At 43.8% G+C, this 13,777-nt stretch overlaps 1 protein-coding gene across 1 annotated transcript in view; it reads left to right on the top strand.

Moving 5' to 3' along the window:
• Positions 1-8,017, top strand: part of dnah9 (dynein, axonemal, heavy chain 9) — a 102,628-nt gene extending 94,611 nt beyond the window's left edge. Inside the window, 5 exon segments of the mRNA XM_078290633.1 lie at positions 181-351; positions 2,735-2,917; positions 5,502-5,755; positions 5,855-5,990; positions 7,790-8,017. Of these exon segments, the coding sequence (XP_078146759.1) occupies positions 181-351; positions 2,735-2,917; positions 5,502-5,755; positions 5,855-5,990; positions 7,790-8,017 (972 nt within the window).
• The last annotated feature ends 5,760 nt before the right edge of the window (positions 8,018-13,777 follow it).

Here is a 13,777-nt window from a genome sequence, read left to right as displayed (position 1 = left end):
CGGAAATAAGAAAAACAGCTGAAGTTTTGAAAGGGTTTCATAAGCCCAAGAGTCGTAGAATTTCCTCAACCCATAGAGAAACATCCAATCCTTCAGTTTAAACATGGAACTCCCTCAAATTTGAGTAAAAAGGTTTGACATGACAACAGTTCTGACCGTATGTACTCCCCCCTGTTCCAGTATATTGATGACACCCTTCCGGCGGAGTCTCCCTACCTGTACGGCCTTCATCCCAACGCCGAGATCGGCTTCCTCACGCAAACCTCCGAGAAGCTCTTCCGCACCGTGCTGGAGATGCAGCCCCGAGACGGAGGGGCTGGGGAGGGCGGCGGGACGACCCGCGAGGAGAAGGTAAAGGGGATGACTCACAGGATGAAGCTGGAGATGCAATATAGATACCAGGGTTAGAGCAATATATGGGTTGGATGATGTATATCGGACCAGTATTTTATTAAAAATCATTCACCTCTGATATGATGGAAATGATGCGGTTTGTTTGATTACATATTTATTGTATGACAGGTCAATACTACACTGGTTGTCTATGGGAAGACCTTAACCTGAATTGATTCTAATGATAATGACATTTTGATTGGATTCTACATATGCATGAATGTGTTTTGTGTTTTTTTTTGATAGTGTCCTATGGTCTAAATGATGATTTTGGGCTTTTCCACCCTGACAAAAAAAAATCGGAATTCTGCAATTCATTTGTGTTTACTTGCATCTTGACTACAAACATGAACAATTCAAACACTCACCCACATACTGTGAGGCAAGAAGCATCTGGTTCTGCTGCAACGTCTTCCTCTGGGAGCATATACAAAACAGATAGATGTGACAAATAGACACTCAAAAGTTTGATTTTGTTGTTAAAATCAACTTTGAACATAGAAGCAGAAAACTCTGTCTCCAAGTCCAGTATTTCTCTGCATCCATGTGGCCTCTAGCACGCCAAGACCAAATTTCAAAATAAGAGCCCAGACCAAACAAACAAATCCTAATATACGGAGTCACATCATATCATACAGTGCTATTTATTGGGTTTGTTAGGTTTGTTTGATCCGTGTCCCTCCAAGATTGTGAATTGGTTGCACTGGGATTCAACATGCATGTAAATGCAACATTGAAAATATTTAATATTAAATAAAAGCTATCAGCAGCTTCAATTAAAAAATATTTATTATTATTATATTATATTTATTTATTAATAGGAGATATCCCAAGCAGATAAAGGCCTGTGCACAAAGACAACCCCCGTCCCAAAGCTACACACCCGAGAGCCAAATCTTTAATGCACGATGGCAACAGGTGACACTTTATGGAGCCACTGCACACTGAATTGAAAATAAATTGCAGACCAACTGTTTAGACTCTCTGACTGTACCCAGGGTGATTTTTACGGGGATGACATTTTCTGCTGCATTTTCTGGTTCGGCACTGCTATGAAATAAAGCTTATCTGAGTGTTAAAGCTCAAACAAATATTCTATCAGCCCGCAAAGCCTGCCCAGCCTTGCACATGCTCTCAATGGAGCAGCTTGCAGAAAGTGTCACTTTCTTAGATAGGGTCTTGGTTGTCTGAGTTGTAGCTTTGATGGAAAGTTACTTATCTTTACAGTTAATTCGATATATATAATAGTTGTATTTTAGGGTGTTTCCTCCCTCTAATTTTGATTTGACACCTTGGCTTGATGTTTGAAATGATTTAAGTCAAATCAACCTTGGCCCATTTCTTTGTGTCCATGGTTTTTGCAATGCATTGTGTTCTTTCAATGCATTGTGTTTTAAGCCTGTAAAGGGATGAGGTGGCTTTTAAGCATGGATAAAACCAACATTAATCCAATTAATGACATTGTGTTCAGTGCACTGTCTTAAAAAAGCAGTGTCAGTTTCTTGCGATATGGCCCAGTAAATTCATGGCAACATTCCCACAGTATGTGAATTCGGTCGGTTTGTATCATAGCAGATTAAGTTGCATTCACTTACAGGCTTTCAAGAAGCCCGGTATCAAAGAGCTCAGCCGCTGTGTGTTGTCTGTGTGTGTGTGTGTGTGTGTGTGTGTGTGTGTGTGTGTGTGTGCGTGTGTGTGTGTGTGTGTGTGTGTGTGTGTGTGTGCGTCTGCTCCCGGATGTATTATGATGTGTGACCTTTCTGGCTCCAGAGCCTGGATACTCCTGTCTTAACAGATGACAGCCGCGCAGAAGCTCGCGAGCGAGGGCCCGCTTTGTATTCCGCCTGCTTAGTAGCTGCCAAACCCAGATCAGATATTTGAACTGAAAATCCATAGATATGATGACCTCATATCCTTTGTTCGATGCCTAATCCCTTGATTGATCTCTAACGCCGGTTGCCTTGGGAAAATGTTGACACAGACATTAGCTTTCATCACTTACCCACAAAAATATGATGTGAGCATTGATTTTCTGGAGGGATTAGACTGTTATTGAAAACAAAGAGCTGCTGTTGCAAAATATGTCTTCATGAATATTTATGAAACTGTCTGTTTCCGAACTGTAACAGTTTCTCAGGCTGTCAGCGTTGGCAGTACTGAGTTTATCTGACACAGATAGCCCCCGATCTCCTGCGATTCTTTCATCTCCAGAAGTGTTTTCTCCCCTTCCTCCCAGTTTCTTGTCCTAACTAATGAACCTCAATGAACTCGAACAAACACCTCACTCTTTCCCTGTTCGCTCACTCATTCACTCACGCACTCCTTCCCACACTCCTGGCAGGTGCGCGCGGTGCTGGAGGAGATCATGGAGAAGCTCCCGGAGGAGTTCAACATGGCCGAGCTGCTGGGGAAGGCGGAGGAGAGGACTCCCTACCAGGTGGTGGCGCTGCAGGAGTGCGAGCGCATGAACCTCCTCACGCAGGAGGTCCGGCGCTCCCTGCGCGAGCTCAGCCTCGGACTCAAGGTGAGTGATGATGATGATAATGATGATGGTTGTGGTGGTATAGGGTTGATCGACGAGGAGTAGCGTTAGGGTTAGGGAATACAGAATACTGAGTGCAGGACTCTTGCTTTGAGGATAAGGTAGCAGCCTGTCTGCATCCAATGCATGATAATGATAGTGACTTTTATGTACGCTTGTATATATTTATGGATGGCTGTATCCCTTTTGTATACATTTATGGATTTACTGGATAGGGACTACAGAATAGTGGAAAGGAATCCCTTTTATATATATTTATGGATTTATCGGATAGGGTGTACAGAATATCAAGGGCAGGAATCTTGCTTAGTAGCCTGTTTGCATCCAATGGATGATAATGACAGTGACTTTTATGTATGCTTTTATATATTTTTCATCTCTTCTGCTTTGTTGAACTGTCTGTATTTATCATTATTTTGTTAATGTTATATGTTTTTTTATGTGACTGCAGGGTGACACCCACAATTTCTCCCCGTGGGGATTGATAAAGCACATCTGTATCTGTATCTGTGTATCTGACATCATCGTTATCATCATGAACAGGTGTTCTCAAACTTTTTCATGCCATGGATCCCCATTTGATAAGATTTTGTCCCAGGGGACCAAATCCCATATGGGCAGATTTTGTTGTAGTACTGAATTGTAAAACTGTCTGCACTGCAAATGAGGAGATAATAGTGGAAAGACTGAAACCTATGATTAGAAAAGTCATTTTTATACATTCTTTTATTGGGATCACCTAGTGAATTAAATGTGCTACATGTAACATTATAACATCAATAAATCATTAGCACATTCATTTTGAGACATTAGTACAAGTACTGTAAACAAATGAGACCATCACCAAGAACACTGGCAGCCTCTACACTGTATTTTACATTGTGTAATACTGGGTCAGATTTGGCAGAAAATTTGCAGGGTTGCTTTACGGCACAAAGGGAGATTGCTTTATGACACAAAACATAAACTGTTTTACTTTGCAAGTAATACACAACTTGCAACAGGAAGCAACAGGGTTTATGGGAAATGTGGTCTTAATTTTGAGAAACACAAAATTCTACACATAGCACCTTTCAATTATAGTGAGGTTAAACTATTCCTTTCCCTCGAACCCCCCCTCAAAGACCCCTGGGTGTCCCCGAACCCACCTTGACAACCAGTGGCCTAGCAGGTAGAGACTAACCATGCAGGAACCCAGAAGTCTGGAGGTTTGATCCCGGCAGCAGTCATGTGTCCCGTCAACGTGTCCTTAAGCAAGGCGCTGAACCCCTACCTGCTTACTCATTATGATTCACTCTGGATAAGAACATCAGCTAAATGACTAAAATGTAAAACAAATGAACTTTGAGTGAACTGTCCCTCGAATTCCCTCACAAAACCCTCAATTATCATCAACACCTATGATTCACACTCCGTTGGCTTGGCTGCTGTTGACACTGACAGGCTGCTGCATTAGTATTCCTGCATAACTTAACCTTTTTTTTGTTTTTTTTTTCTGTTGTTTGTCAGAAGCCCAGTCTTAAGAATGAGTCAGAGTTCTGGCTTTACAGAGGGGCTAGAAAGGAATGAGACGTCTGTGCGCCGTGTATCGAGCCTGACTGAGTCGTGTGTGAACAAAAAAAGAAAAAAGAAAAAAAAAGAAACGAGAAAAAGGAAAAAAAAAATGTGTAAAACCGTTTGTCAGGAGTTATGAGGCTTCGATCTCTCGACACTACAAGCCTCAATAAATCGGCTCAGTGATTTAAAAGCCATGTAGACTATTGTAGCAGCAAATGGAATCATATTTCCTCTTTATAGTGGAATAAATAGGAACTATCAGAATGTTAGCCATGGTGAGACGGTGCTGCTCGTAGCACCATGGTATGTCAGTTGTGCCTTGGCTGAACTGAGGAATCCGTGTTATTTTGAGCAGAGCTGTGAAGGTGAAAGGTTCACGGTAAACGCAACACTATAGATAAATCTGTGGAACCTTATCACCCACGTAAAGAATGGTTATGACTGTCAGATATGGGTATCTATACATCAGCAATACATCAGCTACAGTATCAGTGGGTGAAGGACAACACATTGCTTTATTCACTTGTCCACTGTCTCATTACTCTTCAGCATCGTCTTCTCTTGGCTATCTTACAGCATATTTCCTTATCTGGCGTGGCATGGCCCGTCTTCATGTTTATGTATGCATCAGTAGTTTCTGAGGGCTTGTTACTGTGCAACACCTTAAGCGGCTGGGAGGTGTCACCTCCGATGTTTAGCAGCCGAAGCAAACAGGAAATGACACGTCGAACTCGCTCCTTCCTGTAATGAAAATCCACACAAACCGACGAGGAACTTTTATGTACAAACACAAAAGACGGAGCATCTGTCGAGATTGGGACCAGTCTTCCTAATTAAAATAGATATTATCCAGCTGATCAGAGAGAGGATGAAAGCCAAATTATACAACAGATTTTGTTAATATCCACATGCCGCCTGTTCATCAAAGTGAGGCAAACTCTGGAAAATTCAGAGTGATTAAAGCACCGAAAAAGTTTCACGTTATCTATTCTGTGACCCCACCGTTCAGGGAGAGTTAACCATGACCAGCGACATGGAAAACCTTCAGAACTCGATTTTCCTGGACCTGGTGCCGGATAGTTGGACCAAGCGGGCTTACCCCTCCATGTCCGGCCTGGCCCTGTGGTTCACCGACCTGCTGGCCAGGATCAAGGAGCTGGAGGCCTGGGCGACAGACTTCGTCTTGCCTTCGGCGGTGTGGCTGGCCGGCTTCTTCAACCCCCAGTCCTTCCTCACAGCGATCATGCAGGCTATGGCTCGGAGGTACTGTTGGCATCGGTTTGAGTGAGGGTAATGCGGACTGAAAGCTCGAGGAAACGGTTCGGTACGATGCAGTAAAATATTCCTGTGTGTGGTCGACAGGAACGAGTGGCCTCTGGACAGGATGTGTCTGCAGTGTGACGTTACCAAGAAGAATCGAGAAGACTTCACTTCGCCGCCGCGCGAAGGGGCCTACGTACACGGGCTGTACATGGAAGGTGCACGCTGGGACACACAGGTGACTGTGAATGAATGTCTATTATTATTATTTCTTTATTTAGCAAGGACAGTGGGCAATGGTTGGCTGCTTTTCATCTCTATTCTCAGGGAAAAGTGCAGGGGACGCACTCACAAAACAAGCAAATCATTCGTGACATTCGAATTGAAGTTCTTACCCAATAGTATTCATGTACTGTACACACTGCAGTGCCTTATGATGGATCATAGACTTTCACAGTAACATTAGGTTGACCTATAGCGAGATAACCTCAAAAGTTAATCTTCAAAATGAGTCAAGTAAAGTAACTTCGATGTTTTTGGCCCCCAAGGGGATTCCGCGTTCCCTTTGTGGCTCCGTTTTCTGCTTTGCATCCAGCTTGCGTTCGCCTCTCGGAGCGCGGCGCATTACTCCGCTTCCCAGGGCTCTATCTATCCACATGCATACCGCTACTGTATATGCACCCAGCTTTCAAGGAGCATCCCTGTAGACTTCTTAATTAGGGAATGTGCAGAGTGCGCACTTGAACACTTAAATCACCCTTCGGAGGAGTGGTTCCTTTTTTCTTCATTAAAGTTGGAGACGCGGGCAAATAGACAGGCGGACAGACGGGGCCCGGCGAGCGAGGAGGCAGCTCTTCCTCTCAACTCCCCGACTCTCCTCTCCTCGCCGCTCTTCTCCTCCTCCTCCTGCCCTCCCTCTCCTCCTCCTCCCTCCTCCTCTCTTCTCTTCACGTCCTCCTCTCAGCCCCAAGGCCAGTTCTGTGCCAGTGGCTGGGTGTAGCAGAGTGTGAATAGGAGAGTAAGCAGCGCTCCATCTGGACACAGCTCTGTGCAGCAATAAAAGTCAAAGATTTATGATAAACCTACTCATCTATATTAATGAGCTTTGCTTCTTATTCAGGGAGGTTTCAGACATCAAAGACGGCGAGATATACGATCATACACCTTGCGCGCTGACTGGCTATGATAGAAATGCAGACGTTGCAGAGGGGAAGGTAGTGTTTGTGTGTTTATGTGATGGACACTACTTAACGGTGATGAATACTCCAGCTATGCCCGACACTGATACATTTCATTATCTCAATATGTTGCAAGATTAAACGATAAAAATAGCTTTCGTTCGTAACCGTTTGTATACGGTGTCATTCCCAGTGCAACTAACTCATTTATCACGCATTTCAATGAGACCACATGGTCCTCTTTAGGATCCCCATTATTCGTATTTACCCAAATAGGCACAAAGCGATCGGTATTTAAGAGCACAGTAAAGTTTTATGGCGATTGCCGATGCAATTAGGGCTTTGTCCTCTGAGCTCTCCAAAGTCATCAGGATTTACATTCGTTCCTGAAAGTCACTGTGCATGCATGGTGAAACTTCTGTTTGTCAGGCACTAAGTGTAGGAGGATTAATAATGAGACAGACCGCTCTGTTTCAGTGTGTTTATAGAGTGTGTACTCCAAGGCAGGGCAGCTTGACTCCGGCTCAAACTCTGCCGACTTTCACCACTTTTCAAGGGTACCACAATATTATGTTCTCTGAAAGGACCTCAAAAAGTCTTTATATTGCCTGCGCCAGCCAGGATTAGTCAAACATCTCTTCTGTTTACACACGTACAATATAAAATACAGCCTCGAGTGGCGAGTACAGTTTCTGGACGACTTCTGGACGATGTGTTCTAGCTCCACATCGAGCTGATTTACAATTTCCCTCAGCTTTGTGGAATGTTTCTTGTCTGTGGTTGACTGGCTTGTCATCCCTCCGCACACACCCCCCCTCCCCCTTCCTTCCCTCTCCCCCTACTCCTTTCTTTCTTCTAGACCGGCATGATCGTGGACGCCCGCCTGAAGGAGCTCACCCCGACCGTGCCTGTCATCTTCATCAGGGCCATGCCTGTGGACAAGCAGGAGATAAGGAACGTCTATCAGTGTCCCGTCTACAAGACGCGCCAAAGGGGTCCCACCTATGTGTGGACCTTCAACCTGAAGACCAAAGAAAACCCTTCCAAGTGGACTTTAGCTGGGGTGGCTTTGCTTCTGCAGATCTAGCAGGGGTTCAGATGCTTTATTGTGACATGGTGATGGTGCTAGCAGGGTTGAGGGTTAGATTCCCATTTGGGCCAGATCTTTTAAAGGTGCACTAGGCAAGATTCATGAAAAGGAAGGAAGATTGACACTGGCCAAATGAAATTCTGGTGTGAGGTATGGACACTGGTGGGAAATCTTCTCCGCTCACAGAAAGTGACAAATCAAAACTTGAAAGCAAAATACAGCAGTGAGTGAGCGCTCCGTCTAGAGAAAGCTGGACTCAGCAACGTTAGATCATTTTCCTCTCTCATCTCTTTGGTGTCTTTGGTATAAAGCATCACAGACCGGCCGGGTTGGTAAACATGAGCGAGCTGTGTGCAGTTTACTGACATCACTTTACATGATTTCTGGGTATTAAAGGATAATTCTGGTTATTTTCAACCTGGGCCTTATTTTCCTAGTCTTTGCCACTGTGATGATTTATTGTGTTCAATATTTCATCTCTTACTTTACTGCAGTTTTCATACCGCCAGGTAGCCGGGAGCGCTGCTGTCCAATACACACCCAGAGGCCAAACACAGTCTCCAACAGTCAAACCCAAAAAGCAATTAAAACACGTCTTTTCATTACAATAACACTGCAATGGGACCTGCCTACATCTGATTTTCAATTATCCATTGCCTGAAACTTGCATATATTGTGGTATTACAATTAGAAAAGTTGCCAAGTAGACCATTCAAGTATTCTGATGCTACATTCAAGGCATACCGGATTTTCTGAAATACGAACTGCTGACTCATGTCACTCATGTCAGCCTCCTAGTAATTACAAATAGGATATGTGGGAGTTTCTGCAGGCTCCAATATCTCCAACATGATATCACAAATTGTGGAAGTGTGTCAGCACAAGCACTAAATAAAGCAGGGACTCCACCAATGGCGGCAGGTATTAAAAATAAAAATCAGTGAGCAGTTATATTCACACTAATACAATCAACCGTACTTATGAAAAGCGAGAAATATCTGCTGTAGTTTGTTTACGGTTGATTTTAAATTAATAAATTCTAATGATTTTGGATGTGGGCGTTCCAACAAATAAAACATAAAGAACATTTTTCAAGCTGAAACAACAAAATCCTGTTTTCCCGATATGACATGAACGCAGCAGCCAGTAGAGTAAACAAAGAAGTGTGTGAGCAAAAACTAGGAAAATAAGGCCCAAATAACCGGAATTGTCCTTTGAATTCCCTAAATTTCCAACTGTTACATCTCGCTGCCATTGAGGTCACCAATGTGCAAAATTGCCGAGTGCAGCTTTAAATGCTGGTTTCTGAGCCTATAGTAGTTGTAGACTGTTAAAATCTTTCACGGCTAGTCTCTGTAGACTTTGTTTAAACTATATGAATTATTAATATGATGATTATCCTTATGTGTTTGGGGGGAAAATGCATTAATGTATGTACAACTGTGAGTCACTTTATGCGGAGGTGTTAGTGGTTGGTGGGTGAATATTATTAGCCTTCTTATGCTGTAAGGATGAGTAAATTCAGCTATTGGATTAGACATTTTGAGATACAAAACTACCTATACTACCGTATGTAGAAAACACAGGTTCTCTAATAACATAATCATGTCTTGATTGATCACTATAATCATGTTTGTGCAAATATATATTTTTCTACTTTTACAGCAAACTGACAAAAAAAGAAAAAATACTGTTGCCACTTGCCTCCAGAAAACTTCCAGAGTAAAGATGCTTTATCTCGCCATTCCAGATTGTACATTTGGTTTTATTTTCAAATACTCTACAATATATCCCGGTTTTTGAACATTTTGTGCCAATATGCAGTCATTCCCCCCCTATCTCGCCTCTCCAGTCTCCCGGCGCTGCCTCTTCTCTTCCAAGGGTTTGGACTGCCTCTCTCCGACTCTCTTTCCTTCTCCCGCTTTACTCTTTTCTTCTCCCCTCCTCCCCATTTGAGATATAAAAAAAAAAGAACCCTCCAAATTCAGAAAGCATATTGTGGAGTCTCGCAGATATATCCCTCAACACCATGTAGATGCTCATGCACACACTATATACCGGCTATATATTGTAGGATGGCCCAGTGAAAAAACAAAGGGATGCATTTCACCATCCAGTCCGAGTTATGATGCTTCAGCGCTGCTCATCTGAGTGAGATGCTCTCTCTCCCTCTCTCTTCTCCTGCTCTCGCTCTCTCAGCCCGGGCTCCCTGGTGTCTCCTTTATCTGGTTATTGGAGAGCCTTAACAATGCGCTCAGAGACAGAGAGGCGTGAGGAGGAGGAGCAGATGAGGGGAAATAGTAGGAGGAAAGCAATAATGCAGGGTGAGGCAATTTATGTAGAACTCCCAAATTACACCTTCAGGTGGCATTATGAAAATAGATTTTGTCTGTATGTGGTGCACATGCACAGTGTCCATGCAGCCGGAGTGTGGCTATGCACAGGAGAAATCATTTGCCTTCTAGTGCAGCAGAGGTGCTTCGGAATGATTTTGATGTGCCGAAATATTACTGACTCATCCGATTAGAGGACGTGGTGCTAGTACTGGCGCGTGCGTCATTTACTCTGGCCCTGGGAGCGTTGTAGGCCCTTTAGATGAACCAGAATCCGAGGCTCACTTTGGACCAAAGAGTCCTCCAACTGAAAGGCCCCTGCAGAAGCCGCCTGTCCCGGCATGACATGAAAAGCCAGATGCATTACGGCTCTCCGAAGCCGTAATGATGGGTGCTCCGCGGCGTATGGCGGCTCCGGACACCGGTCTTGAAAGGCTAAAAAACAGCGTGGCGATTCATATTTCATATTTGTAGGTAATATGAGTGCTCCTGGCATGCTACTGAGGAGAGAATGCTAGAGTTGTGTGTGTGTGTGTGTGGGGGGGATCTATCAAAGGGTTCATGCTCAGAATGGAAAAGAAGGTACCTTTAATCATCTCCTGTGTGAGACGTCAGGCGGTTGCTAGGTTACAGGTCAGTCCAGAGAAGCTACTAATGTGAAAGCTATAGAGATGCTTTGGTGTATATAATATGTAAGCATGCAGAATACTAATTTCAATGAAATGTAATTGCAAGGTTCAAAGACAACAGTAATAACTGTGGGGGTTGTGCACAGTAACCAGTGTGTTCTGTATACATGCAGCATGCAGAACAGGAGACAAAATCCAGCCATCCATCACATCATTCTTCACAGTTTACAGACCCATTAAAATCTTCAAATAATATTCCAATGGGAGGGCAACACAATTAGCCCATTGTGATTTCTGCCTTTATTTAAAATGCTCAAGTTTTATTTTGTCTCCATCTTTGGTGCTCAGCGCTCATTGCTGTGGTGTTTCTGCACTGCACTTCCCAGAGATCCCAGAGATCACCTGTCAATCAAACAGTGTGGGTGGGACTGTGACATCTTCTTCCTTGCATTTTCTTCCTTGGATTTTCTGTTGATGCAGTTTGAGTTTCTGTAGGTGGCTACAGCTCTTTTCTTTGTCTGTTCAGCCATGGAGGCTATCACTGCTTATGCTCACTACCCAGTTCTTCTTCTGTTTATTCCAAACAAACTGCTGTTGTTGCTGCCAGAAATGTAAAACACAGCACGTCACATGCACTAGATTTTTTCCAGGAAAGACCTACCAGACACCAGGCATTTAGAACAGCAAATGGAAAAGCTTTCATGAACTGGCTATAGGTCAAATCACTATTGTGTTGTATCAATCGGCAATAGAGAGCAACACTATTGATCATCACTTTTTTGCTTTGTCAACAGATACTGTAGTATTTAATGCCAATAAAGCTCATTTGAACTGAATTGAATTGAATCGAGTAGAAAAACTGACATTTATTCACATGAAAATGTCGCAGATTTGTACTTGAATGCTTTCAAAGCACAACTTCACACCCAATCATTCGTCCCCCAAAATGCCGCCACATTCCTCCTGAACATACGGGCTGAGAAATGTGCCGTCCCGACGGCCGACAGTGCCGCTCTCCCAGACACCTCACTAGCACTGATTTTCACAACAGGCGTGTAAAGTGCTGATAAATAGCACAATGCCGTCTCCGGCTGTAATTCCATCTAACCCGGCCTCCTCGCTGCTCCGACCCAGAGGAGTCTTTCCGTGACAGAAAGGCCGGATTAGCCGCTCACAATCCGTGTACAATATCGGGGTCTCGGCGACACGCAGCCTGTGGCTCGGCGCGTCCCGGTGCAGTGCAGGCAGCCGGAGTCAGCTGTCGTCGCGGACCGACTGCGAGAGGAGCGGTTTTGGCTGGGGCTGGAGCCTGGGATAATTAGCTGTGACAGAGCTGATGAGTTGCTAATTAAATGTTTATCTGAATCTGGCATCTGTCGTGAAACAAATGTCTGTTAGCTGCCTACAATCTGTGGATTATCACAAATAAGTGGGGCTGGGTCCTGCAGAGAGTGAGATAAGCTTGGAATGGACGGTGATTTGGGGGAATTTTTTTTTTTTAGCAATCAGACAGAAAATAGTCAGGGGAATAGTGCCGTCTTCACTTTCTGCATGTGTAGAGTTTCCTAGGAGTCGTGAGGAAAATGACGCCCATGCACCTTTAATCAGGCACTTAAAACTGAAATTTTTGTGACTATGATCATTGTTTTTGAATTTTTAATCTCTGATCTGAGGTATCAGATCAAGGCTAATATTACAGTTCAGTTAATCATAAATTCTGTCTTGGTATTAGGTGATCAGTATGTCATTCTGAAGCACCCAACTGGTCCTCATTCATCGATTAGATTGAATCTGCATTTCTGCATAAAGATGTTATATGTAGGAATTGAATCCTAACCTTTGCATTATGATTTTGTAGGATATACTGTGCAGTGACAGTACTTTTTTTTTGCACAAATTCACCTGAATGAGTGGTTTCCTATGAGGAAGATAAAATACAGAATGGAACTAGTTGTATCTCTTCCTCTCTTAAAGTGTATTCCCCATCTCTTAAGCTCTAGGTACAGCACATCCTCTGAGTGTCATTGGGAACGTTTTTTTGAGGATTAAAACTCAGACATTTCGTTCCAGTTCAAATCCAAACCTGACAATCCGGCTGACAATGCTCGCTGACAGCAGAACAGGGACGGGGAAAAGTAGAGGACAAATGGAGAAGTACAGACAGTGCAAACTAAATTTTTAACCGACAAAAGACGTCCTCTGCCCCTGGATCATGTCCCCGTTAAAGCTGGAGGAGATGGGTAATGAAATGTATTGTCGGGCAAACGTGTGCCATATGAGATGTGGGAAGACAGTTTGAAAGCTGCTGATTATTTTATGGGAAGCCCTGTTCTTGGCCGGTTTCCTCCTCCTCCCCTCCGCTTGAGCTGCAGTGGCTGTCCCGGCCGCTATCTCGCCCATCTTACCTCTCACGCTTCAGCTGCTTTCCCCATCCATAGATTCTTTTTGATTGCAGAGTCATATTTTCATTTAAATGCTGATGGGCTAGAGGATCAGTGTAAATTGGAAACCCAAACTTATTCCGCTTCCCCTCCCCCCGTCTCTTTCTGTGTTTGTGGAGGAGTGCGATTGCAGGCCCTGTTGTTTGCTGTGAGAATTGTCGTTCGCACCCGTGGATTTCCATGAATTTAAAGGAGGTCTGAAATTGCACTGACCAGCATTAGAGTCAGTTATTAATTCAGATGTCAAATTGAAGTACTGCCCTGGCCGACACTGGTGCCATATATCATGGTGAACCTGTCAGGTAAAGATGTGGGTCTGGCTGGGACATATTGAGATAAGGTGTATGACCCGCT

This window comes from Centroberyx gerrardi, chromosome 20, assembly GCF_048128805.1.
Source record: "Centroberyx gerrardi isolate f3 chromosome 20, fCenGer3.hap1.cur.20231027, whole genome shotgun sequence".
Lineage (NCBI taxonomy): Eukaryota > Metazoa > Chordata > Actinopteri > Beryciformes > Berycidae > Centroberyx > Centroberyx gerrardi.
Note: the sequence above shows the minus strand (reverse complement) of the source record. Positions and strands in the feature narration are given on the sequence as shown.